This window comes from Python bivittatus, unplaced genomic scaffold, assembly GCF_059951505.1.
Source record: "Python bivittatus isolate LINGU-HERP-01145 unplaced genomic scaffold, Pbiv_v1 ctg000070_np1212, whole genome shotgun sequence".
NCBI classification, from domain to species: Eukaryota; Metazoa; Chordata; class Lepidosauria; order Squamata; family Pythonidae; genus Python; species Python bivittatus.
The window spans coordinates 36,914,183-36,942,015 of record NW_028277034.1 but is presented as its reverse complement, the minus strand read 5'-3'; the positions used below and the strand labels follow the sequence as shown (position 1 = coordinate 36,942,015).

Genomic DNA, 27,833 nt, shown 5'->3' with positions numbered 1-27,833 from the left:
GAAGACTCACAAATAGCATGGCCAGTTTTGCCTATAATAATTCTGAATGGTTCTATCTTTTGATTCTATATCTAGGGATAAATTATGGCAGAAAATGGAGAATTTGCCTATTGACAAAACAAAAACAAACCTTTCTGCTTCATCTTAGGGCCCTGTATAGCAGTAGCCTCCTTCAAATAAGACGTGGCAGTACAGGACAGCTGACTGAAGATATCCCCATGTTGAGGGAGGTTGGACAAGGACTACTCTAGCACCAACTTTACTCAACATGTATTTGAATGATCTTGAAAGTATCTTAAATGACCTGTAGGACATTTGCAGAATTTGATGAGAGGGAGATCTGCTCTGATGTATACTGATGATATTGTCATCCTCTCTTTCTCTAGACCTGGACTTAAGTATTTGATATCCATGTTTTACTCAATTGCAATAGCAATTCATTCCACATCAATTGAGCTAAATCAAAAAGTTAGTTTTTGAGAATAATTATGGAAGAGGTTGAAAGCGTTTTGTATTAGGTGTTTTGTCACCACTTCTCGTGGTCTACCCATATAAATTATGCTTCCTAGAAACTTTCAGTTACATAAACTGTTCTTCTATTATACTGAGTGGGCCAGGCAGCGGTGTTTGAGTCAGATAGCTGAGTCTGGAGAGCAAGTTCCTTTTTTCTGCAGTTTTTACACTGGAGCCTGCCCAGAACTGATTTTGTCTATAGTGATTATACTGCTAAGCAGATCAACTCAATTTTATTTTCCAATATTTATTGGAAGATAAAATTCCAGGGTGATCATTCTAGCTCCTAAACTTCTGTCAGTGGCTGTTAGACTGAGGAAGCAGCTTGATGGTAGAAGGACCATCTTATTGTAGGCTAAGGGCCACTGCCAATCAATCAGTCATTTTATTTCAGTCATTGACCAGCAAACTTTGGGCCGCTGTTGTATAGTATTTATGGACTATATTGTTGGTCTGTGTACCCATATCTTTTGTTTATTTACTGTATAAAACACCTCACCTACCACCAAATTGTGATGCCTTATTCTGCTCATGTCCAACTAATGGCACACACTTTTTCTGTCTGGGCCATAAGTGGCCATTCCATATGTTTGCTGAATGTGAGAAGCTGCCTATAATGTACTATGTGTTTCTGTCTAAGTTTTGTTTCTACAGAAGAATGAAATCTGTGTGGTTTGATGTTTCGCCTGCATTGCATCATGGATTTGAAAAGATTTGGAAAACAGTACATAGAGGGGTTCTATGTCTATATGCTACGATATATCTTTGTTTATAGTTGTAATATTGTTATGTCACTAACATACATACTTATTGAATCTCAACACAAAACCAATCAAAGACTTATTGCTTGTGGCATGCATTTTTATTTGAATATATAAGGTGAATACATCAAAACACAGCATTTGTTTCTAAAAAGTCAGCAAGGTTTTAAAGCCATTAGATGTAAAATTTTGCAAATCATTAGAATACTTTCTCTGGGGTGTAATCTTTATTGAAGTAAGTTGTGCTGATTGATGACTGCAATAAAGTTATTGTTGTATATTAAAGTAAGCATTTTAAGTACTAGAGATTTTAACTGGCTTAAAAATCTTCCCTTATACACATCTACTTAGGAAGAAGTTTCAAATAATTCCACCATTTCCAGTTTGATGTAGTAGTTAACGCATCAGGCTAGAAACTGGGAGACTATGTGTTCTAGCCTCGCCTTAGGTACAAAGCCATCTGGGTGACTTTGGGCCAGTCACTCTCTCTCAGCCCTAGGAAGAAGGCAATGGCAAACCACTTCTGAACTCTTGTCAAGAAAATTGCAGGGATTATTCCAGTCAGCTGCCAGGAATCAAGACTGACTCAAAGGCATCCAAAAAAAAAAAAGTTTCAGACTCTACAAGAACTGTAGTAGTCTGTCAGTTAAATCATTTGGACTTCAAATGCTTAGTATTTGCTGAATTGAGCCACCGGTTTTCTAGCTGATCTTTGTTTCATTAACACAGGTAGAAAGGGGAAATATTTGCATTGTAACAATCACAAATTATATTTGGAAACGATAGATATTCCAGTATGACGAATAATCCAATCAAAATAAAGTGCCACTTTTGTATAAACACCAGGATGCCCCTTTTCTCCACAGTTTTCACCCCAGCTCACAACACCCCAAAGATATCCCACATTATTAAGGTCATAACAAACCAAAGGTCCTCCTGAATCACCTTTACAGGAATCTACAGAACCATCATGGGTACCTGAAATAAGAAAAACAAAGGTAGTTGCCTATGAAAATTCTTCATTTACATTTTTAATCAGAAGTTCACACGTATATTTGCTGGTCAATGACTGAATAAACATTTCTACTACTACTACACATGTATATTACTTGTACACTATGACTTTTAGTCTAAAATATTTGTAATTTATGAAGTTAAGCTATTGTTATAACTCATTCGTTTATTTTATTTTATTATTGTTTGTGTTTTACATCTTGTCTTTCCTCCAGGAGTTCAAGGCATATATGTAGGATTCCTTGTTCCAGTTTTTACCAAAAACAACCATCCTGTGAAGTACTGAGAGATCGTGATTGAACTGATAACGATTGACTCAAAGTCAGTCAGTAAGCTTCCATGGCTAAGGTAAACTTGAACTTGGATCTCCCACATCCTTAATTCAGTATTTCAACCTCTATGCTATACTGGCTTTTAATATTGAATTAAAACAATATCAGTCTGGAAGAAAACCCAAAGTGCATAAAAACTAGAGAGCCCACAGCTGAGTGGATGCTGCAGTAGTATCTCACGTGAAATTGTTGTTTCCTCCCAAGAAGAAAGCATAATGTTTAAACTACCTGTCCATCATTGGTTTGTGATGGCTGGAACAGAACGCATTCTACATTGGGGTGATATATTTAATATTGCTAAATAACTAAGCAGTTTGATGCCACATCTCTAGTTGCTCTTTGTAAGTGCTACTGACCATGTGAAGAGCACTAATATAGAGTGTTCAGCCTTTAGCCAATTTATCATCTGTTACTTTATAAGAATAGTCTATTAGTGTTTTTAAAGGTAGCTCCCAGGTATTCCATCTTTTTCTTTAACCCATTTTTTTCTGATCTCTAGTGGTGAAAACATGTGAGTTTCACAGATGCTGCTGCCTGGATCTCCAGTACGGCTGCACCATGAAAGCTGTGCATGGAAGCACCTTATCTTTTAGTATCACTACGTTTGTACCACCAGTTTGATTTTTCCAGATTTTCAAAATTTGTATTAAGACTGGCCACAGGTACAATTATTCAGTGAAACAACACAGTCATGGATATTAGCTCCAAACACTGGTGATTTATTTATTTGGCACTGCTTTACAGAGTGTTGCAGTGATATAAGTAAAAGCTCGGGTTGTAAATCATCTGTCTATCGATGAAAAAGGAAAAAACCTTCATGGGATCCAATGAGCCTTTTCATTTGGGAAGGCCGAAATAAAATGGACCCTCAGGAACCAAGCCAAAGAATTGTCCCTTCTGCATACGATGTGGGATGGCTGATTTCTATCCTGCTCTTTATTTAGTCAAATAATTCATTGCCTTTGCCTAAACTACTGCACATTAGAGGCTATTAATATTTTGAGGTGTCAGTATTTTTAAGACAATGGACACTCTGTGCAGCTATATTTACATTATTAACTATTCCTTTGGAAGCTTGTGACCCAAGCTCCAGTATTTGCTGGTTCATTTCTATCCACCAGCTCAGGTAATTTGTGTCAGGACAGATGGAAGAGTGATAATTTCATGCTCACCAGCACATTCCATTCCTTTGAAATATCGTTTCTTGTAGATTTCCGAACAGTTATCCATTAGAGAAATGTAGCCCCACTTAAGAGTATATTGCCTTGTAAATTCTAAAGTAAAAAAAATGGGAGAAAAGACAGCTAAATCAGTACCAAATATTAATGACAAAGCGATTTCCAGTAGGCTGTCAGATCTTTACAGTGTTTAGAAAATCAAGTTGACTGAGTCGATCCAATTCTCTTTTTATGGTGAATATCAACTAATCACTTTTTTTTTTTAAATCACTTTTTTTGGCAAAACATATAGTGCATTTTGTACATACTACTAATATATGTATTTTTGCACATGCTTTTCCTTAGTACATATCCTTTTTATTGTTGGTAAACTACCCTGCAAATTCAGCTAGGCTGCCTGTGAGTTGCCAAAAAGTACGCTACAAAGCAGCTCGCTCAGCCTCTGAAGATGCCAGCTACAGCTGTTGGCAAAACATTAGGATACCATAAAACTAGGCCACAGCCATTCAGCCCGAAAGCTCATGACTGCTTGATTGACACTGGCCATGAAAGCCTATAACAGTATATTTATACATTATCTTTGAAAGCTCTTGGGGAATGGATGAAATGCTAGAACACCAGAGGCGGCCACATGTTCTCCTTGTCTTCAAAAAGAGGAAAAGGAAGATTCATAAAAACTAGAGGTCAGTCAGTCTAACGTTAGTCATAATTAGATAGCTTTCTTAATGAAAACATAAGGGGAAGAATGCTGCTAATGTAATATATCTTGTATCCCATGAAATTACAATGAGCAAGCTAGCTAAATGTAGGCTGGAGAGAAGAACAAATAAGCACAGATAGCTGCCTTGATAATCGTATTCAAAGAATGCTTGTCAATGGTTCCTCATCAAACTGGAAAGTGGCATTGAGTGAGGTACCAAAAAGTTCAGTCCTGGGTTCTTGCTCTTCAATACTTTCACTAATAACCTAGTGAAAGGCTAATGTAGAGGGAATGGTCATCAAGATTGCAGATGACACAAATTGGGTGGAATTGTTACTACACTAGAAGGCAGAAATAAAATGTAAAATGATCTTGATAGGTTATAAAAATGGACTGACAATAATTAAATAAAATTTAGTACAGACAAATGCAAAATGAAATGCACCAATATAGGATGGAGAATGGATAGTTTGGTAATTGTACTCATGAAAAAGATATTGGAGTACTAGTTGATTGCAAATTGAATATAAAATAGCGGTATGATATGGCTGACAAGAAGACAAATAGAATTTAAGGCTGCATCAGTGGTTTCCAAATCATAGGAAAATATTCCAATTCATTCTTCCTTGCAAGTTATGTCTAGTTCCAGGGAGACTACACTTTAAGAAGAATTCAGACAAGTTTAGAAAAGGGCAGCCAGGATGGTTAACTGGCTAGAAGCTAAATTGAACTTACCAAGTCTAAGAGCAGTTTGATAATGGAACCAACTACCTAGCAAAATGATGGACCCTCCTTTGCTTGGTGTCATCAAATGGAGCCTAGACAGTAATTGGAGACTTGGTAGTTGCTAGTCAAGAGAATGAACAAATTGGCTCTGAAGGAAACAAGTTCATAATCCTACCAAATAGTAAGCACTAATTACCTTCATCAAGTCCCCAGCCAGACACTTTACACTGATGACCACCTTTGAACATATACTGTGACCAGGGAATGCATACTGGCAGAGTACGTGGTGGAGAACAAGGAGTCCCCTCATTTTTAGTTTTCATCTCCAGCAAAGCAATATCATTTTCATATGTTTTGGCATTATAGTGCTCATGTATTATTATTTGCTTTAAAGAAAATGTTTCTATCCCAGTATTGAACGTTATTGAGTTTAACATTCCAGTCCAAATCCTATAAACATGGAGACGGCTCCTCCTAGTAAAAAGAAAAAGAAAAAAAAAGGGAAAAAGAGAAATACTGTTCAAATTTGATAGAAAAAATTTTTTGGCTTACATTAGATTCTGAATTGGTTAAGAAGCAAAATGTTTTATATAATTATTTTCCACTTTTAGAGACACATTGTACCCAATTTATGGGTAGGCAGATTCTGAATAAACATTAGAGAAAAATCCCCAACAATAAGAATACTTTGATGGTGGAGCCAGTTAGCCAGAGTGAGCTCCCATTGCTTGAATGTATTCAAGTGGAGGCTATATAGCCTTCTATTAGGATTATTTAATTTGGATTCCTGTACTGAGCAGAGGAGTCAACTCAATGGCTTGAATGCCCCCTTTCAACTCCATGAATCTATGATTCAATTTTATAGCTATTTCTAACATTAATTCGAAGATTAGTTACTTATGAGGCACTAGAAGAGCACGTGATGTCCTACATGTATGGATATGTAGGTAAGTGTTTCTAGGCAGATGCTTTAAACACAAGCACCCATGTCTACATCTATACTGGTCTAATTCCACAAGTGCTATATGCTAAACTTTGAGATGGCTTTCTCATATTATCTCTATCCCACATTCAACCACAACTATCTACATAATCCAAAAGAGGAATTTGGAAGTAAATCCATACGGCAAAACCATATACCAGTCTTGTACAATGTTAACAGCTATTCCTCCCCCCACTGCCAAATGTATGTTATAAGCAAAATTTGATACTCTGTTATTGTATTTGCAGAACCAAGTGAATAATTTTATTCAAGTATGTGTCTTAAGGAAGCTTTATTATTAACAAACTTGGGGTCTTACGGTTTCAATATGTTTTATCTGAACTGTTTTTTTAGTCATCACTACAAGGAAGTTCCAGTCAGCTTAATTTACAAGTTTAATAAATTATAATAATATTCAAAGTTCCCCCTACCGAACACAGTGTGCGGCGGTCAAAATCCAACAGCCTCCGATGTACACCCCACCACAGTTCACTCTCTCCCCTTCACCTCTAATAGCCACTTGCCAAGGAAATTCATGCTATAAAAAAGGAGAAAGAGACCAAAGAAAATCATTTTCTCCATCTGGATTCTTACAGATATTACACTTTTTAAAACCAGAACTCTTTCTGATATAATTTACATACATACTCAGCTAGCTATTCCTGTTTTACCCATCAGTGGATTTACTTAATCTACTGAGTCAGCAAAGAGTGAAGAATAAATTGCAGTGCTCTAATTATTGGAGTCAACTAATTCTACTTGTGCTGCCCATTCAGGCTGTCTACCTTATAACCAGAGAAAGAGAGAAGAGAGAAATATAGAAAGCACGAACATAAAGATGAAAACTATAACTTGAAAACTAACTTCTCATTTTTATTGCCCAGATTTCACCCTTTCCATGGACTCTTATATTATTGTATCCATATTTACACATCTTTCATGACTACAATATCTATGCATTCTTATAAACATTATAGTTTTGCCAGTATTTATTTACCAGTTCTGCAGTAAATCCACCTACGATTCTCTTCCGACGAGTATTCGTGTAGTTTGAAATGCCACAGGATAGTATGGGGAAGTAAGTCTTTATCTTTTTTCTTTCTTTAATAAAACATTTAAACAGTGTCATAATAGTCATAGACTCAGGTTTTTTAAAGCCTTGATTATTAAAGATTTAATCTTAACTATTTCTATAATTGCCTTAATTTTAGAGAATAATCCCAGATGTCCACTGATGAATCGTTCCTACTAAGCTGAGTGGGCATTACTTTCAGACAACTTGGTATTGCTACGCAGACTTTTAGTGCAATTTTACACATACAGTATTCATTTAGAAATCAATGTGCACAAGCACTGTGCCACACATTAGTTCCATGTTTCCCAGCTATCCTTTTGCAGTACTATAAACCTTCAGGTAGTGACAGAACAGAACACACCTCCACATTTTACCTTTCTACTCTGATATTTTTACCTTTTACCTTTCCCTCCCTTTATGTAGTAGCACTGTAGTATATTTTCTTTCTCTGTGCTTTCCAGAGAGCACACTGGAAATGCATGGCATCTTTGCATGTCAGCTTATTTACAATGTGGAGGACAAGGCAGGCAAACACATTCTTAAAAGAAGTAGAAGAATTGATCATTCACATCAGAATTCCAAAGTTACGACTTCATCTTGAGGGGCTTCACTTAATGTCAAATTGACTCTGTTTCTAAATTAAAATGATAAAAATCCTATTTTGTGTGGGGGCCTCCTTTCTTTTCTGCTCCTTCTTTCTTGATGTTTGATTTCCTATATTCCAAAAACTAAAGCCAATGTACAACTCATTTGTTAAATTCCTAGTTATAATAACTCAGGAAAATTAAATTAGTAAGATTCTAATGATAACTGTAAAATTTGAACTGTTATGTTCAGAGCTACTTTAGAAATGGATACTTCAGTTTAGGCAACTGCTTTAAATTCAACTGATGTATACAACCATATTGGAAAATTATCACATCCCAGAGTTTCAAAAATGTGAAAAAAGAGCAGATTCTTTTTTAAAAATGGAGGTTTTATACTCATTTATCACATTTACCTTCATCCATGGATTCTATCACATGATTTGCTTCTTCTGCAGGAAAACAAAAATTTACAATTAATTTGAAATTGTTGTAACAGAAATTGTAATTCAATTGTTTTAATTGAACAATTGCTTGTTAACATTTGACTGTTCCCTATATTTGGCTAACCCCAGAAGTTAAGTTTTTTAATGAGAAATGGAGCTTTGCTTTTGGGAGAAAAGCAGGTGATTGTTGCTAGGACTACAGCAGAGTATCATATAATTAAATATCTCATTGTATAGTATGTCCCAACAAATTGAGTACCTCCTTTCAGCCCCTATTACTTTTTCAGCATTACAGGTACTTTGGTTCTAAGATGCCTTCACTCACGTTCAGCCAAACTGCCTGAGAGTCCAAGGTGAACAGTAAAGAAGAGCATATGGATCCAATGCAGACATTGTTTCTGCCTAGCTACTGATCTGCTCACCCTTAAAGAACAGGAAGTATAAATGCAATCCCCAAGTTAACTTTGTAAAGCAGACAACGAAAGAGCCACAAAATAATAGAACTCTGTTTTTAATAAGGAAACAGTATCTATACAGCCTACGTATACTTTTATCCATGGTCAAATTTACCTTTGTTGCGTAATATTCTTTCTTCTTCTTCTGATCCTCCTGAAGTAGAATAAAATTTAACATTTAGCTGAAATTCTTATTATTTATTTTTAAAACTTATTTATTTAAAACAAAAGTATAATTTCAAAAGATATAATATTGATAAGTGGACAAAAAAAGTTACATACAATTAATGCTCAGTATGACATTAATAAAAGTCTAAGAGTCCAAGGTGAATGGTGAAGAAGAGCATACCGGCCCAATGCAGACATTGTTTCTAACTAGCTACTGATCCGCTCACCTTTAAAACACGGGAAGCATAAATGCAATCCCCAAGTTTACCTTGTAAAGCAGACAACGAAAGAGCCACAAAATAATAGAACTCTGTTATTAATAAGGAAACAGTACCTATATAGCCTATGTATACTTTTATCCATGGTCAAATTTACCTTTGTTGCCTCCTTTTCTTCCTCTTCCTTTTGTTTCTTCTGCAGTAGAATAATATTTAACATTTAACTGAAATTCTCATAATTTATTTTTTAAAACGCATTTATTTAAAACACAAGTATAATTTCAAAAGGTATAATATTGATAAGTGGACAAAGAAAATTACTATACAATTAATGCTCAGTGTGACGTTAATAGAAGATTAACCATGTATGACAAAGTACATTGAATTATTTTTTATGGTATAAAAAGAATTTGTTTATTTTATTTATTATTAAATTTGTATAAATTATTAAATTTGTATGAATTATTAAATTTGTATGTATAAAAAGAATATGAATCTTTGAGCTTAATGCCAAAATCTTCACTGTGTTGACATCTGTAAATGCTAAAAAAAGAAGAAAAAAAGAAAAGAAAAAAGAAAAGAAAAACCCTACTAAAAATAATATTGATAAGTATTTGGTTTCTGACTTCCCCCTTCTTTGCCCTCCAACTGATTTACAGTGTTTATAAACATAAACAATAGAAACCATACTCTAAATGTTTGTATTTGCCTTGCTGCATGATGTATATACGGAAGCCATTCTTGCTTACGTTTAGTTAAAATTCTATTATGGATATAGACTGTTAGTTTCACCATTCCTGCATATTCTCCAGGTTTAGGTTCCCAATCAGATATCATCAGTACTGTATCATTTTTCCAATGTTGTGGAAAGTTTGTCCTCACAGCCGTGAGCATGTATCATAGTAAGTTATGGTATTTTTTTACTGATAAATACTGGGATTATACCTAGGTTTTGAATTTGATTTCTAAGATTCTCTGAATAGTGCTGTGTATGTCTTTCCAATACTTTTGGGTATTTTTACATATCTACCACATGTAGCAGAATGTTCCTTCTGTCTCATGGCATTTCCACCATACATTACTATATGATTTGTTTATCTTGGCAATTATTAATGAAGTTGAATACCATCTGTAAAACATTTTGTACCAGTTTTTACCTAAGTTATGACTTAGGGTAAATTTGATGGATTTGTTCCATAATTCTTCATGTTGTTGTATTGGGACTGTTTCTTTAAAATTTTGCATCTAATTTATCATACATTTAAAAAATGTATTCTATCTCTGTATCATATCTAACTAGAACTTTATATATTCGCCCTAATAGGTAGTTTTGATTCTGTATGAGCATTTCAAATTCTGTCATTTTTCTTAGTGTCTGTCCTGGTTTTTAAGATCAGATTTGTAGGTAGATCAACCATGGTATGTTCTGGCCTTCACCAAATTCTTGCTGTGTTTTTAATCTATTCATATTATCTGGGTGGACTATGTCTGCATATGTAATTATACTGTACCTTTCTTGCTAAAATTATCTCCAACATTAAGAGGCAAAAGTACTATAATATAGAGATTTCTGAAAGTACCATATAGCACCAATCCTCCAGTGATTCCCAGACAAAGCAAATTAGTTCTATACTAAACTATTATTAGACACCACCCAAGGCATAACAAAGAGAGTTGCCACCTATTGCCAGGTGGCGGTGAAGACACAACATCAGCTGACCCCCACAAATAATTTTAATTTTGTTCTGTAACTTATATTTTATATTTTAATTTACTGATTGATGATTATAATAAAATATATATTTTTAAGAGTTGAGGCCAATGATGAACTTGTTGGACTTTTTATTTTTCTCATGGAGTTCCATACTTTCATTAAGCTTTGTCTTATAATGTGTCCTTTTAGGTTTCTGCCCTCTTTTGTATCCTGTACCATAACTATTATGGTATTTCCAGTGCTGATGTTCTACTGTTTGGGAATTCTATCTACTCTGTTAAATATGCCAAACAGTTTGCCCTATAGCAGTGTTTCTTAAACGTTTTGCTCTCAGGATCCCTTCCCACTTTTAAAAATTATGGAGAACCCCAAAAGAGCTTTTGTTTGTATTGGCTATATTTATCAATATTTACTGTACTAAACATTAAAATTGAAGCATTCATAGAACATATATTTATTGAATCATGTAAAAATAACAATATTAAACCCATTAGATATTAACATAAATAAAATATTTTTCATTAAAAACCCTATTTTTTTAACAAATAAAAATAATAATGAGAAAAGTGACATTGTTTTAAATTTTTGCAACTATCTTCAGTATCTGGCAAATAATTTTGATTTTGCAGAGGGTCTTGGGGGTCCTCGGACCACAATTTAAGAAACTCTGCTCTATGATACAGTTTGAAGTTTGGGAGAGTAAGACCACCTCTGTCTTTTGAGTCTTGTAAAATTTTTAACTGTTTTTTTCCTCCACTCCATATAAATTTGCTAACAATTTCTTGCCATTCTTGTAAAGTTTTTTTTTTCTGAAACTGGATTGACACCGTTTGAACAGATAATTTATCCAGGTAATAAATTCATTTTAATGATCACAACTGATCCTAACAAAGGAGGTTTAAATTGCTCCACCTTCCAAAATCGCTCTTAATTTCTTGCCATAATTTGACATAACTGTTTTGATATATTCATGATTATTACTCTCAAATGTAAACCGAGATATTTCACCGAGTATATCATCTGGCAGCCAGATTCTTTCTCCAAGAAATATTTTTCTCTTTGCATTAAGTATCTTGTAATTATTTTTGGGTTTTGGACATTGACTTTATATCCAGAGAACTCTCCAAAGCTATGAACTATTTTCACCAACTTTCTTATTGCCCCTTGTGGTTCAGTGATAATTAATACTACATCATCTGCATAACATTTAAGCTTGAATTCTTCTCCATCGATTTCTTCTAACTTGAATGCAGGTTGAGATGAAAGTCCTCCCTGACTAGATAGCCAACTTTTGAAGTGAGCTTTGGATGTCATTTCAGTAGATGAAAAGAGCCATGGGATATGTTTCTGCTTTACTTGTGTTAAAAGAAAGACTACTGTATATGGGCTGCAAAAATTCAATCACTAGGCAGCAACAAAGACAGAGTTTTCTGTACCACAGAAATGTAGCTCAGATATGGAAATCCTAGTTTAAAATCTTATTTTTATAATTATTGCATATGAATTTTATTTCATTTTTATTTTAAGCACGCCCATGGCTCCCTTTAAAGCCAAGGACACAGAGGTAGTTAAAATTATTCAGAGGAATTATTACCTCAGAGGAAAAGCCAGACAACAACCTCCTTGTTTCCATCCCTAACATAGTGGTTTCCAGCAAAGGGCTGGGGCCATAAAGAGACAATCCCATTTAAGACCAGAACAATAAATAGAGGAATAAAAAGGTAAATAAATATATTACCTTCCATAGTTTTGCCAGTTTCATCACCTATTTAAAATACAGTTTATACAAATAAATGATTTAAAATGTAAAAGGAACAACTTTTATACAAAATTAAGCATCAGACTATGATGTGAAGTGAACCAGCTTGCCTCAACCCAGTTCCATAATCAGGGCCACAAAACTAACCTTTTAAAAAATAATGTGATTGTATTCATCCAAAGTAAAATCCTGTGCAAGTCATGTAAAAATGAACAATATATGCCAGCCTTCTGTAATGTGGTTTTTCTCCAAACAAAGAAGTCTATGACAGGTTTTCTTGACCAGTTCTGCATAATTTCAGCTACCATTGCCCTTCAGAAGTTAAGCTCTTTAGATATATGACACCAAGATCAAAAAGACATTTGCTTCTATAAATCAGGGATCTGGAATTCGTAAACTATGGGACTAATCTGGCCCACTTCCCTCATTAGCGACTATGCCACTGACTTTCACCTGTGCCTCAGCCTTCCCTTGAGGGCTATATAGTGGGCAAGGAGAAACCTGGTGGACACCCATCCTGATAGCAGTGTTGCAGAAACATTGACAATATTAATCCTGCTTTTCCTAGTAGAGAATAAATGTTGTTTAGGATGGAATTGTTGAGTTCTTGGTGTTCTCTGAGCTTGGTTGTTTTCCTGCAGATATTTTACAGACTAGGTGATGAAACATCTACAGGAAAACAACCAAGCTCAAAGTATACCAAGGACCCAACAATAATCCTACCTTACCTGTACTTCATCACTGTCAGCTGGGAAAAATATAAAGTGGTTCTTGTCAGTTTGTGGGTGTAGGTCTTTCCCATTACGGAAAGGAACACTTGAGTGAAATCATCTGAGCAGTTCTTACATCCCTGATCATAGAAAGTGTTGGAAATCAACTAGCTCCTGCCAGTTCTTCTGGTTCACTCTTTCTCCAGTGAAGGAAATGCGGATTAAATGGATCATACTACACAACTTGATGAACAAAATAAATAAAACATTGCCCCCCTTGCCCTTCCACATAAGGAAATGCATAATGTCCAAGAAGGAAGGCTTCAAGGAGAAAGCCTTGCCCCTTGACATCATTCAACTCTTCAATCAATCCAGTTTTTAATCAGATTGTTAATCAGATTTTTACCAGACTGCCGGTACTAAGTAACATATTGTATACTGTATCATATTCACTCAACTGGAATCCAGCCAGATATAGGAAAACTTCTATTGTATGCTAGTTTTAAATAGCAATCATAGCTGATTCTAATGTGATACCTGAAATTTATCCAAATGCTTATACTCATGGGGAAAATTACTGTTCAAACACAACCAAAGATAATTTTAGAAATCAATGCTTACACAATGTGTGATGTTCATCTTCTCCTGTTAGGCAATCCAATTCGTTATTACAGACCTGGCTGTTTGGAATACACACATCTGAGTTACAATGGAAACTGTTCCTCCTGCAGGCTATTGAAAAGAGATAATGGATTATATAATAGGTAAGAGCTCATTAAAAGTTATACCAAGTACTGTATGACAAGTAGATATGTTTGTACAGAAAGGATAAATGTAGAAAAGGAGCAGACCTTTGCAACATAATTCATCACTTAGGTCACCACAGTCATTGATTCCATCACACGTTTTATCTGAATGGATACATTTTCCATTGACACAGCGGAATTCCCTGGAGTTACAGCCTGACAAGTTGGATGAAAAATAATATTTTAGTAAGAAATACCAGTGTGGAAAACGAAATGGCTAAGTCCGATTATCCCAACCTGTTGCCTTCCAAATCTGTTGGAATATAGTATATGTCCCAACACCCCCAGCTATTAACCCCTCTGGAAAGCATCAGTTGAATTTTAGGGAAAAAATTCTGACAGCAAGAGCAGTTTGACTGTGGAATCATCTAATGAGGAAGGGGGTGACTCCTCCTCACTGAGTGTATTCAAGCAAAGGCTGGAGAGAGATCATTCAAGGATACTTCACTTTGGATTCCTGCACAGAGGAGGGGATTGAACTCAAAGGCCTTAGTGCCCTCTTCCAATTATTAGGAAAGGATCAATCACATCCATCCACAAAAAAACCTACCACGGTCAGATCGTTGCAGTGGCTACAGAATGCCGATCGTCTCTTGACAGGAGGATAACAAAATCAAGGCAAGAGACTAGAAGAGGATATGCCTGGCTGGAACACTGAAAATCAGCATTTCACACTATAATATTTTATTGCAAACCTCTGGTCTCTTCTGATTATAATACCAGAAATAGCTAATTATTTATAATACGTATTATACCAACCTCTGTGTTCTGTATGGCATATCACCTTAGCCAACTTCCCACTGGTCAAACTCAATCTACTTAAACCACATTCGGCTAGACTCGTCTCTATCCCTCTGCAAGTTGCTTTAAGGCATTCCAGTGAATTCTGGTCCTCATCTGGTTCAACAGATTCTTTGCTATCAGCTCCTCTGTACAATGCAGCAAAAAATAAAATCAAACAAATACCAATGCACATGACTCGGTGTTCTGAAAATAGATGTATCACTTGTAACTGCCTTTTATTTCTCCAGCTGACAATGTATACATCTATTATTTACCATTATTTATGATTTAAGGCATTTACTTTCCACCCTTTAGCTAAAAGTCCCCAGAGTGGCTTATATAACAAAAAAAGCCAAATGGTAATAATTTGACATTGATATATGGATTTATTAACAAAATTTAGAAATATTTTGGAATTTATCTGGTTATATTTTAAATTATATTTATTTCATCTTTTTGAATGTCTCAAAATGGTTTGTTCTTGAAAATGATATATAGTTAATTTAGAATAATCTTCTATGGGGGGGGGACAATAGGAACAAAAGTATTTTGTTTGCCCAAAAGCAAAATGATCCTGAACTTTAAACAAACCCTGTCCTCAAGGTAGGCAGAAAAAATTATAAGCACAGAGAAAACGCAGGAGGAAGATGGGGACAGGGATGGGGAAGTAAGGTGAGAGGAAGGAATAGTGCCCTGGGAAATGAAAAACAGAGAATGAGAGGAATAAAGCTGGAAAGAGATGGTGTATAAAGAGGTAACTGGAAGGAGAAGGAGAATAAGAATAAGAAATACCTTCTTAGACATTAACAAGAGCAGCAAAATCAGTCTCAGCAGGGATATGTGCTACCTTCCAAGGCAAAAAATGCAGTAGGAATTTTTTTTGTTGTGGAATCCTTGGTGCTCTCTGAGCATGGTTGTTTGCTTGCAGATGTTTCATTACCCAACTAGGTACACTGATGATGTTACCTAGTTGGGTAATGAAACATCTTCAAGCAAACAACCATGCTCAGAGAGCACCATGGACTCCACAGTTCAACCCTGAGCTACAGATATCTCTTCTACTGGCATTTTGTTGTTGTTTTAATAGTTCCTTCCATTATCGGCGATAGAAAATCACCTCTCCCTCATCCGTCCACAGTGAATTATTTGAGGAAAAAATTAATCTTCCTATCAAGTAAAATATGTGCTGTCCTCCCTTCTAAAAGTTCACATTCTTCTGAGCTGTAAAGAAGCAGCTACGTGATTGCTGCAAAATATTTATTCATTCAAATCATGTGCTACATATTAATTTAATCACTCATTTTTGCTCTGGTCCCATCTGTTTTTTCCTGGCCATTCCAACTTTTGAGTACTGGCCTCGCTGCACTACAAAAAACTGAATGAGGCTCTTGGCCCCACAAATATTGCCTATTCTACCTGAAGTGAAAAGACTGAAATGTTATAGGTAGATGATATTGTCAACAGTTTGTGATGGCATGATGATACTTGTAAATCCACACAATGGAGAAAGCTGCTCTAATACATTATCAGTTTTTTTTTAAAGAAGATATTGGAACTTTTACAGGTAGTGCTATTGTTCTTTAAACCTAACAGTTATTTAAACAAAAGGCTCTTTATTCCATTAGAGAATCTTACTCTGCAAAACCAAGATTTCTGCAGACCACATTTGCTTCATTCATGCTTAATCCATTCCCACATACAAATGCTTTCACTGAGTTGTTCAGCTTAACTTGAATAATTCCTTCCGAGCTTGCATTTTTAGGATCCAAGAGAATGTTAAAATGAGCTAGAAAACAAAACAAAGTCTACTAATATTTATGTTTATGCAATTTACAAAAGACAGAGATAAATTTTATTAGCTATAACCTGGCTAATGTATAGAAGTAATGCAGAAATGCTCCAATAAAAGGACTTGTTATGGAAATATCTGTAAACCTATACATTTGCCAAGCAAAACACCACTGGAATATTTTTTTAAACAAATAAGTTCAATAGGACTTTCTTCTAATTGCAAACAGCAGGCAGCCCCCCCTAATCCAATTTTAGCAGCCCACTTCCTGTAATCCTACTCTCTTGTTTCAACTATTTATGAAAGAAAACCAGCCACATAAAAGGGAGGTACAAAGCAATCACTAGAATTTGGCCCCAAATGGAACAGAATTACTCAAAGTACTTATCAATATCAAAATGCTTCTATACTATACTTCAGGCCTAAAGCTTATCTCCTCCCACTAGTAATGACTGATAAAGCAAAAAGGGTCATTTTTTACCTCCAGGGTTACAACTGCCCCTGCTCATAAATTTGCTTAATGTATAGCGACATTCAAAACTTTTTAGCTGACAATAATTTAGGAAGCTCCTCCCATTACTGGAACAAACTTTAGTGCCATTTTTGGGGCACTGGTAAGGTAGTTTACAGAGACAGGTTCCTTCCACGCACTTCTGCCAAGGCTGACAAAAACCTTTCTCACAAGAATGGTCTGTGTAATTGTTCTTCACACATTCCTCTATCAAGTAACTCTCTTGCTAGGAAAAAGAAAATAAATGTTATGAAATTAACTCATTCCCTTAGGGTTTTTAAAGACATACTTCACAGCAAGTTTATTTAACAGCTTAAGTACAGTAAGGGAAGTTTCTCAACCATGATTTAATTAAAATAAAAGCTTACCATTTCTGCAAAAACATGATGTGTCAGGTATAATATAAACAAAAGAACTGATACTTGTTTCATGATGAAGAAAATCTGTGCATGCAGAACAGCTTCTTTATCTCAAATTCTCTCCACCTTAGATACTTGCTTGTGTTTAATTTTTAACTATAAACAAATATTTAAAATATAGTCCTGAAATCAGTGTAAGGCTCTCCGTATTGTGGTAATTCTAGACTCTTTGAAAAGATTATTCTACTCAATTTCACCCTAAGTGCAAGAAAAAGTCATAAAAAGTAAAAGAAAGAAAATCCCTAGTAGGAATGAACTATTTTGTACTTAACCCTCACAAGCCTACTTCAACACTTTCAATTTACTACAAGGATACTTCCGTTATGTGCCTCTTTAGAACAGTCAGAATGGACAAATAATGATTGGTTGCTATTTGTATATTTACCTAACTGTAAGTTGATATCAAAGTTATATTTGGTCAGTTGCTCAAATCTTTGGCAATGGAAAGGTGTGTGAGAGAGGAGAGAGAGAAATGTGTGGATTTTTAAAAAAAGATTTTAAAGATTTTTTTTTTAGATTTTTTTTAAAGACCTCATTAAAGTGGAAGAGTTTCTTCCATAAGTTGGAGATGAGGATATAATGTATAATAGTATTAATAGTACTACAAATGAAATTATGAAACCATGGAATATCAAGCAATTTGTTTAGAGGTTGATTGCAGCAATATGCAGGATTAGCAGTGAGATTCTCACCCCTATCAAAATAAAATTAGCGTAGCACCACTTGTATAAGATTGATGATCACCCTATTAAAACCAGTGTTATAAGCTTAACTTCCTATTTAGGCAGAGTGTGAAAAGGAAGTGAAGAAAAATGCAAGCAAACATGTTTCTCTTCACACAGACACCTGGTTTACTTTAGCTGAAAGAGGGGAAGATTGGCTTTTTGTTGTCTTTAGGTGTTTCAAGAATTTAACTAAGAGTGAATTCCCTGGAAACGCTGCTGTGTACTTAACAAGTCCAAGGTACTGGCCAGGAATTGCTTCAGGATGCTAACACTAATAAAAAAAAACCTTGATATATTTGATGCATATGCAAATATGATAAAATGATACAGCATAACATTCCATTGTCTCAAACTTTTTAATATTAAAGTTGTCTAGCTGTTATTTCCTTCAGTTTTTTATCTATCAAGATGTGTGCGTATTTTGTTTAAGGATTTTGTATTTCAAAACAGAGGAGCAATCCGTCCTAAAGGAACCTGAAACTTTCTAGGCACTTGGTAGAGCCAAAACTGAATAGCTGCAGCTTAGTCCCACTATCCATCCTTCCTTCCTTCCTTCCTTCCTTCCTTCCTTCCTTCCTTCCTTCCTTCCTTCCTTCCTTCCTTCCTTCCTTCCTTCCTTCCTTCTTCCGTAACTATTAGACCCCATAGCTTGACCATATCTTGTTCCTGTTGCAGAGTTTACTATTTTGACTAATGAAGGGGGAGGGTTCTTTTTTTTTTTTAAATAACTCTGCTCTATTGGATTTTTGAAGTAAAATATTTTTAAGTCCAAGCTGACTGACAGATTCACTCTCTGGTTCAAAATATACTTCACTGGCAATAAGAGCCTCATGAATATGTACTTGGTTATGAGAAGATAAGCTTGAAATCAGACTAAACACATTGTCTCACTGAACAATTACGCAAGACTGGACAATCCCTACATTCTTCCGGGGTTTCCTGGAAGTATTGTACAAAACATCACAACACAATACTAACAGTAATAGGGATCAGAATAACAGGTTCACCTGCATTCTTTCTTTTATAAATACTTCTGTGTCCACAGAACTGAGTTATATATTTACATTTGTTTCAAATCTAGGGTCTGCACTAAAATCATAATATTCACATTTCTATTTATTCTGCTTTCTTGAACCTATTTCCAAAGAGATAAATAGGTTTTCTATTGCAGCAGAAACAACAGAGAAGCTTATTTTGTTTTCGCTTGTTGTTGTTGTTGTTTCTTTGTTTTTAACTGTTTTAACAATTTGTAAACCACCCAGAGTTGCTGGAAGTCGGGCAGCATATAAATTTAATAAATAATAATAATAATTCTGTCATGATAATCAATAATAGAATCTTAACATTGTTATTATTTATTTATTTATTTATTTATTTATTTATATTTATTGGCCACCCAACTCCAGTGAACTTTGGGTGGCGCACAAAACCAAAAAAGACATAAAAACAGCTAAAGATATTAAATCAACAGGCAGCCTGGATTAAAATGCTCTAATAACAACATCCACAAAACAAAATGGGGCCATTAAAGAAATAATAAGCCCCAACCGCAGACCTGGGACCAAAGCCAGGTTTTCAAAGCTCTCTGGAACCTCAAAAGAGAAGGTGCCTTCGTCATCTCTGGGGGGATACTGTTCCAGAAGGTGAGGGGTGCATTTCTTGTGGACTGAAACCCACTTCAGTAAATGCATGGAATATTATGCCAAAAAAGGAGGATATTCACATTGATGATGATGATGACTTCCCAATGCCAGGCAGGCAGCAATCAATGGTCTTGGTCTGGGCACTTTAGCCTATTAATGCTAGAGAGGTATATTCAGTGTCCACCAGGATTCTGTCAGAGAGTTATGTAATGGATAACTTACCCACCCCACTCTCTACTTCTAACTCTTTTTCTTTGAGACTTGACTAGGCAGGCTTTATAATTAAGTATAATCCTTAGAGAAAGTGTACAAATTCCTTGCTAGATAAAAAAAAAAAAGAGGAGGAGGAGGAGGAGGAGGAGGAGAAGAAAGAAAGAAAGAAAGAAAGAAAGAAAGAAAGAAAGAAAGAAAGAAAGAAAGAAAGAAAAGCTACAAACAACAACAAAACTAAAAGTTCTGATGTTAAACAGCTCTAGATGATGGATTGACTGAGTTTATATTTGTATATATCAAAAGCCTTTTTTTTTTTAAACAGTGTAGGTATTTTTAAGGTGTTTGTTTAGAATGGGCTGTAAATAATTAATGATACATTTCTATGGCTTCACTTGAAAACTATGGGCTCTTAATCATGGCTTCGTTAACATGTTATCCTCCAGTCCTTGAGTTGAGAGAAACATATGTCGGCCTAACTTGTGCTTCTCTGATAGCCCAGCCCTATTCAGCCTTGTTATCCAGGGCAGCAAGTGGTGCTGTCCATACAGTTTTAATGTGGGGCAAGTTAAGGAAATTGATCGGTGGGTACTCCTGGCTTCCAGAAGAACAACAAACCAACCACCAAATGCTATTCTTAACATGTGGCAGAGTAAGGTTGGGCAAGCATAGGGAGATGTCTGTGATGGAGGGTTTAACTATCTTTCAAATTGTCCAGCTTATTTAACTGAAAGGTTACAGGCACTGCTTTATTTATTTATTAAATCAATTTGTATAGCCGCCCATCTCACCACAGGCAACTCTGGGTGGCGTACAACAAAGCTAAAAACAGTCAAATACATTAAAAATATATAAAACAGAATAAAACAGAGAATAAAAAGAAGTTAAAAATAAGGGAGCTGCCTCACTAATTCCCCTGTTCCCTGGAGTCCCCTGGCCTGCTGGCATAACCAAGTCTTCAGGGACCTCCAGAAGCTCGACAATGACGAGGCCAACCTCACCTGGGGGGGAGAAGATTCCACAGCGCAGGTGCCACAGCAGAAAAGGCCCGCTGCCAGGGGCCTGCCAAATGTATCTCCCTGGGCGACGGAACCTGTAACAAGCCCTCTCTGCTGGATCTGGTAGGATGGGCAGATTGAAATTGGGGAATGAGGTCCCTCAGATAGCCTGGCCCCACGCCATGAAGGGCTTTAAAGGTCAACACCAGCACCTTGAATTGGACCCGGAAACAACTGGTAACCAATGCGGCTCACAAATCAGAGGTGTAACGTGTATTCTACTAGAAACACACATAACTTCTTGTGCTGCTGCATTTTGCACCAGCTGAAGTTTCCGGATACTCTTCAGGGGCAGTCCCATGTAGAGCGCATTGCAGTAATCTAACCGGGAGGTGACCAGGGCGTGAGTGACCGTGAGTAGGTTCCTCTGATCTAGGAATGGGCGCAACTGACACACAATATGACGTTATGCAAAAGTTCTGCTCTTCAAGCAGGAGTCGTGAGTCCAGCAGCACCCCCAGACCACACCCAGGGTCTGTTGGGGGCACTGCAACCCCATCCAGTAGCAAAGATGCTAAAATCCTAGAACCAGAGGGGCTCAAAACCCAAAGCCACTCAGTCTTGCCAGGGTTCAGTTGAAGCCTGTTGTTCCCCATCCAGATCCTCACAGCCTCCAGAAACCAAGGTAGGACGCCCACAGCATCACTTAAGTCGCCAGGGGAGGAGATGTACAATTATCATCAGCATACTGATACCTCGCCCCATGGTGATGGATGAGCTCACCCAGTAGTTTCATGTAGATGTTAAATAGGAAAGATGAAAGCACCGACCCCTGCGGCATCCCACACAGCAGAGGGCGGGGGTGGGATCTCTCTTCCCCAGTCACCACCAACTGGAACTGACCCTGGAGAAAGGAGGTGAACCAACACAATACCATGCCACCCACCCCCAATTCTCTGAGTCGGTCCAGAAGGAGACCATGGTTGATGGTATTGAAAGCCACCGAGAGGTCAAGTAAGGCAAGGATGGATGCACGACCACCATCCTGCCCACGCCAGAGTTCATCTGAAAGCATGACCAATGCTGTTTCTGTACCATACCTAGGTCTGAAAAGGATCCAGATAATCCGCTTCATCCAAGGTCCTCTGAAGCTGCTGTGCAACCACCTTCTCAATCACCTTCCCCCAAAAGGAGAGGTTGGATAATGGACAAAATTTGTCCAGTATTGTGGGGTCCAAACCAAATCCTCCTTTAGAGGTGCAGAACCCCCTCACTCAAAGAATTCACCATCGCCAGAACCCACCCAGAGGACACCCCCCGGGCTGCTTTCACAAGCCAGGAGGGGCATGGATCTAAAGAGCAGCTGGCTGAGCTCACAGTCCTAAGGACCCTGTTCACTTCATCAGGCCCAACAGGTTCAAACCGTTCCCAGATAACCAAGCAAGACTCCACCCTAGGCATCTCCCACAGACCTGCAGCAAAGCCAGTGTCCAACTGCGAACGAATCCGAGCAATTTTATCCCACAGACGCTGAACAAATTCTTCCGCACAACCCTGCAAAAGGTTGTCTGTGCCTCCTGTACCCAAGAAGACCTGTATCACCCAAAACATGGCTGCAGGGCGGCAATCTGCACATGCAATAAGGGCGGAGGAGTGCTGTCGCTTCACTGCCCTTACAGCTACTTGGTAGACCTTAATGGCAGCTCTAACCCATGTTTGGTCGAGTTCATCCTTTCCTTCCCAAACTGGGGGGCGAGGGGGGGAAGGAGTAGAAAGTATGGCCATATGAAACCCCTTGTCATCAGCAGCAGAAAACCTGCCAGGAGACGGTGCCAGCAAATACAGCTGGCAAAACCCAGTTCTCCTTCCCAGTTTAAATTGACCTTTGGCATGAGAGGAGAGCTTTCAAAAAAGTACTAAGCTTGTTCTTAAAAAACAAGTCTATCACTCTATTAAAAGAGCCTTAAGTCCATAAATATATTGGGCGTAGGTTTAAATCGAGTATTCCAATGTATCAGTCTGCTTTTTTAAAAATCTTTTTTTACTTTATTGTGAAATCCTTTATTTAAATCTCTTAATTACGGGTTTCTCTCTCATGATTCCCCTTCATGGATCACTGCCTTGTCGTGGCGAAGGGGCTTGCGTAACTCAGTGAAGCCGTGAGCTATACCGTGCAGGGCCACCCAAGACGGACAGGTCATGACAGAGAGTTCTGACAAAATGTGGTCCACTGGAGAAGGAAATGGCAACCCACTGCAGTATCCTTGCCAAGAAAACCCCATGGACAATGTTAAAAGGCTAAAAGATATGACGCCGGAAGATGAGCCCCTCAGGTCGGAAGGTGTCCAATATGCTACTGGGGAAGAGTGGAGGGCATTTCCAAGTAGCTCCAGAAAGAGTGAAGCGGCTGGGCCAAAGCCGAAAGGACGTTCAGCTGTGGATGTATCTGGAAGCGAAAAGAAGGTCCGATGCTGTAAAGAACAATATTGTATAGGTACCTGGAATGTAAGATCTATGAACCAAGGCAAGCTGGATGTGGTCAAACATGAGATGACAAGATTGAACATCGACATCTTGGGAATCAGCGAACTGAAATGGACGGGAATGGGTGAATTTAATTCGGGTGACCATTATATCTACTACTGTGGGCAAGAAACTCTTAGAAGAAATGGAGTTGCACTCATAGTCAATAAGAGAGTGGGAAAGGCAGTAATGGGGTACAACCTCAAAAACGACAGAATGATCTCAGTGCGTATCCAAGGCAAACCATTCAATATCACAGTCATCCAAGTCTATGCCCCAACCACTGATGCTGAAGAAGCTGAAGTTGACCGCTTCTATGAAGACCTACAACACCTTCTAGAACTAGCACCAAAAAAAGATGTCCTTTTCATCATAGGGGATTGGAATGCTAAAGTAGGAAGTCAAGGAGTAATCGGAATAACAGGCAAGTTTGGCCTTGGAGTACAAAATGAAGCAGGGCAAAGGCTAATAGAGTTCTGTCAAGAGAACAAGCTAGTCATAGCAAACACTCTTTTCCAACAACACAAGAGACGACTCTACACATGGACATCACCAGATGGTCAATACTGAAACTAGATTGATTATATACTTTGCAGCCAAAGATGGAGAAGCTCTATACAGACAGCAAAAACAAGACCAGGAGCTGACTGTGGCTCAGATCATGAGCTTCTTACTGCAAAATTTAGGCTTAAATTGAAGAATGTAGGGAAAACCACTAGACCACTCAGGTATGACTTAGATCATATTCCTTGTGAGTACACAGTGAAGGTGATGAATAGATTTAGAGGATTAGATTTGGTAGACAGAGTGCCTGAAGAACTTTGGACGGAGGTCCGTAACATTGTACAGGAGGCAGCAACTAAAACCATCCCAAAGAAAAAGAAATGCAAGAAAGCAAAATGGCTGTCTGATGAGGCTTTACAAATAGCTGTGGAAAGAAGGAATGCGAAAAGCAAGGGTGAAAGGGAAAGATATAAGCAACTGAATGCAGATTTCCAGAGAATAGCAAGGAGAGATAAGAAGGCCTTCTTAAATGAACAGTGCAAAGAAATTGAGGAAAACAATAGAATGGGGAAGACTAGAGATCTCTACAAAAAAATTGGAGATATGAAAGGAACGTTTAGTGCAAAGATGGGCATGATAAAGGATAAAAAAGGCAGGGACCTAACAGAAGCAGAAGAGATTAAGAAGAGGTGGCAAGAATACACAGAAGAACTATACAAGAAAGATCTTAATGTCCCTGATGTCCACGCTGGTGTGATCACTGACCTTGAGCCAGACATCCTAGAGAGTGAAGTCAAGTGGGCCTTAGGAAGCATTGCTAACAACAAAGCTAGTGGAGATGACAGTATTCCAGCTGAGCTATTTAAAATACTAAAAGATGATGGTGTTAAAGTGCTGCATTCAATATGCCAGCAAGTTTGGAAAACGCAACAGTGGCCACGGGATTGGAAAAGGTCAGTTTATGTTCCAATTCCAAAGAAGGGCAATGCCAAAGAATGCTCAAACTATCGCACAATTGCACTCATTTCACATGCTAGCAAGGTTATGCTCAAAATCCTACAAGCTAGGCTTCAGCAATACATGAACCGAGAACTACCGGATGTACAAGCTGGGTTTCGAATCGCCAACATTCGCTGGATCATGGAGAAAGCACGAGAGTTCCAGAAAAATATCTACTTCTGCTTCATTGACTATGCAAAAGCCTTTGATTGTGTGGATCACAACAAACTGTGGCAAGTTCTTAAAGAGATGGGAGTACCAGACCACCTTACCTGTCTCCTGAGAAATCTGTATGCGGGCCAAGAAGCAACAGTTAGAACCGGTCATGGAACAACCGATTGGTTCAAAATAGGGAAAGGTGTACGACAAGGCTGTATACTGTCACCCTGCTTATTTAACCTATATGCAGAGTACATCATGAGAAATGCCAGGTTGGAAGAATCACAAGCCGGAATTAAGATTGCAGGGAGAATCATCAATAACCTCAGATATGCAGACGATACCGCCCTAATGGCAGAAAGTGAAGAAGAACTAAAGGGCCTCTTGATGAGGGTGAAGGAGGAGAGTGCAAAAGCTGGCTTGAAACTCAACATTAAAAAAACTAAGATCATGGCATCTGGACCCATCAATTCCTGGCAAATAGAAGGGGTAGAAATGGAAGCAGTAACAGACTTCATTTATTTGGGCTCCAAGATCACCGCAGACGGAGACTGCAGCCATGAAATTAAAAGACGCTTGCTCCTTGGGAGGAAAGGTGTGGCAAGCCTAGATAGCATATTAAAAAGCAGAGACGTCACCTTGCCGACAAAGATCCGCATAGTCAAAGCTATGGTTTTTCCAGTAGTAATGTATGGCTGTGAGAGCTGGACCATAAAGAAGGCCGAGCGCCGAAGAATTGATGCCTTTGAACTGTGGTGCTGGAGAAGACTCTTGAGAGTCCCCTGGACTGCTAGGAGGTCAAACCAGTCAATCTTAAAGGAAATCAACCCTGATTGCTCATTGGAAGAATCGATAATGAAGCTCAAGCTCAGATACTTTGGTCACCTAATGCGAAGAGAGATCTCTTTGGAGAAGACCCTGATGCTGGGAAAGATTGAAGGCAAAAGGAGAAGAGGACGGCAGAGGATGAGATGGTTAGATAGCATCACTGAAGCAATGAGCATGAAACTGAGCAAACTCAGGGAGGCAGTGAAGGACAGGAAGGCCTGGCGCAATATGGTTCATGAGGTCATGAAGAGTCGGACACGACTTAACGACTAAACAACAACAACTCTCATGATTCTGAACAAATGTGGTTGTATGATGCAGTTGCGTGCAGTGGATTTTGTGCTGTATTCTGGCTAGAAGCTTGATATTTATAGGAGATGTTGGCCTCTAGTAGAAGGTAGTGCTTATATGCCCAGTGATTTTATGGGAAGTGTCCAGAAACCAAATTTGTTTCATGGAGTGGTCTAGGCCACCATATTTTGATTGATGAAAAAGAATCACTCTGTGGAGGTGATTGCTTATATAAAATGTATTTATGTCTGTTCTTCTATACTGCAATAATACCCTGACTTTGTTTGGGGTTGGTGATTATCTGCTTGTTTTGAATATATGCTTAAGCACAAGTCTGTTTAAGTATACATCTGGCAAAGGAATAAAAGCATGATAAATTTGATTTATTAAGGTAAAACTGAAATAATTAGTGAAGGATACAAGGGTGATAAGAGATACTGAGTATGACAGACCATTATTTAGAATAATCAAGAGTGGATCCTGGAGGTGGGGAGAATAGGCATTTAAGAAAAAGGAACAGCTGAAAAAAATTAGAGTGAAAGGTTTATAAAACAAAAGTGATCACATGCTGGAAGGAACATTTCAGAGATTTATACCAGAATGATAGTGATATGTCAGAGTGGGATTGAAATGAATGCATACTATGCATTCTGTAATTATTCGGGCCAAAGAGGAAAAAAATGAGAAAATGGAAGTCATAAACCTTTTGAGAATGGTAGCGCTGCAACATGTAATAAGATCCAGCCATTCAAATGTAAATTCGAACAGCTTAGGTGTAATCTAAAATTAAATGCCTTAGGTAGGCATTGTAATGTAAAATTAAATGCCTTAGGTAGGCATTTAAAAATGCAGTACTGCATTCTATTAACACTAAGGCTAGGAACTAAAACTAATGCTTAAAATTAGATTTAGTATATAAAGAACCATAAAATTGAGTACCAGTGATTTCTAAAACTATTCAGTCTATCCTGCAATAAATTAAGAATATAAAAATAAATTGCACTGTAAAATAATAAATTACAGTCAAATTCATACAGGACAAAAGACTGACTGATCAAATACGAATAAGTTATTCACATAAACCAGAAGTCAGTCATTTACGTACATTCAGCTGTTTGGAAAATTTCACTTCCATGTGCAGAGGAACATTCCTCAGACCGGCCTGGAGCGTGCCAAAAAGAAAAAAAAAAACCTCTTTCAGTATCATTACAGAAAGAACACTGTAAAGGCAAATGGAGGATGGATTCAACTAAACCATCACCACAAAAGCAGATTCAACTACCCATGAGAGATATCAGAGGTGTATTGGT

The 27,833-nt window shown here is 37.4% G+C and overlaps 1 protein-coding gene across 3 annotated transcripts; it reads right to left on the bottom strand.

Annotated features, from left to right (window-relative positions):
• Positions 1-1,341: 1,341 nt before the first annotated feature.
• Positions 1,342-27,824, bottom strand: LOC103056264 (complement factor I-like). 3 transcript variants are annotated; one of them, XM_088132982.1, is made up of 15 exons: positions 27,806-27,824; positions 27,629-27,685; positions 16,560-16,710; positions 14,901-15,070; positions 14,187-14,297; positions 13,957-14,067; positions 12,605-12,631; positions 9,310-9,348; positions 8,882-8,920; positions 8,282-8,317; positions 7,204-7,307; positions 6,638-6,744; positions 5,421-5,698; positions 3,793-3,894; positions 1,342-2,252 (listed from the first exon to the last, which is right to left on the bottom strand). In XM_088132982.1, the coding sequence occupies exons 1-15, from the start codon at positions 27,807-27,809 to the stop codon at positions 2,035-2,037; spliced, it is 1,554 nt and encodes a 517-aa protein (XP_087989108.1). In that variant the 5' UTR covers positions 27,810-27,824; the 3' UTR covers positions 1,342-2,034. The 3 variants fall into 3 exon arrangements, with proteins under 3 accessions (XP_087989108.1, XP_087989107.1, XP_007437453.2); XM_088132981.1 differs by lacking the exon at positions 27,806-27,824 and adding an exon at positions 17,195-17,450 and having other exon boundaries at positions 27,629-27,673; XM_007437391.4 differs by lacking the exons at positions 27,629-27,685; positions 27,806-27,824 and adding exons at positions 17,195-17,450; positions 17,593-17,882.
• Between the last annotated feature and the right edge of the window lie 9 nt (positions 27,825-27,833).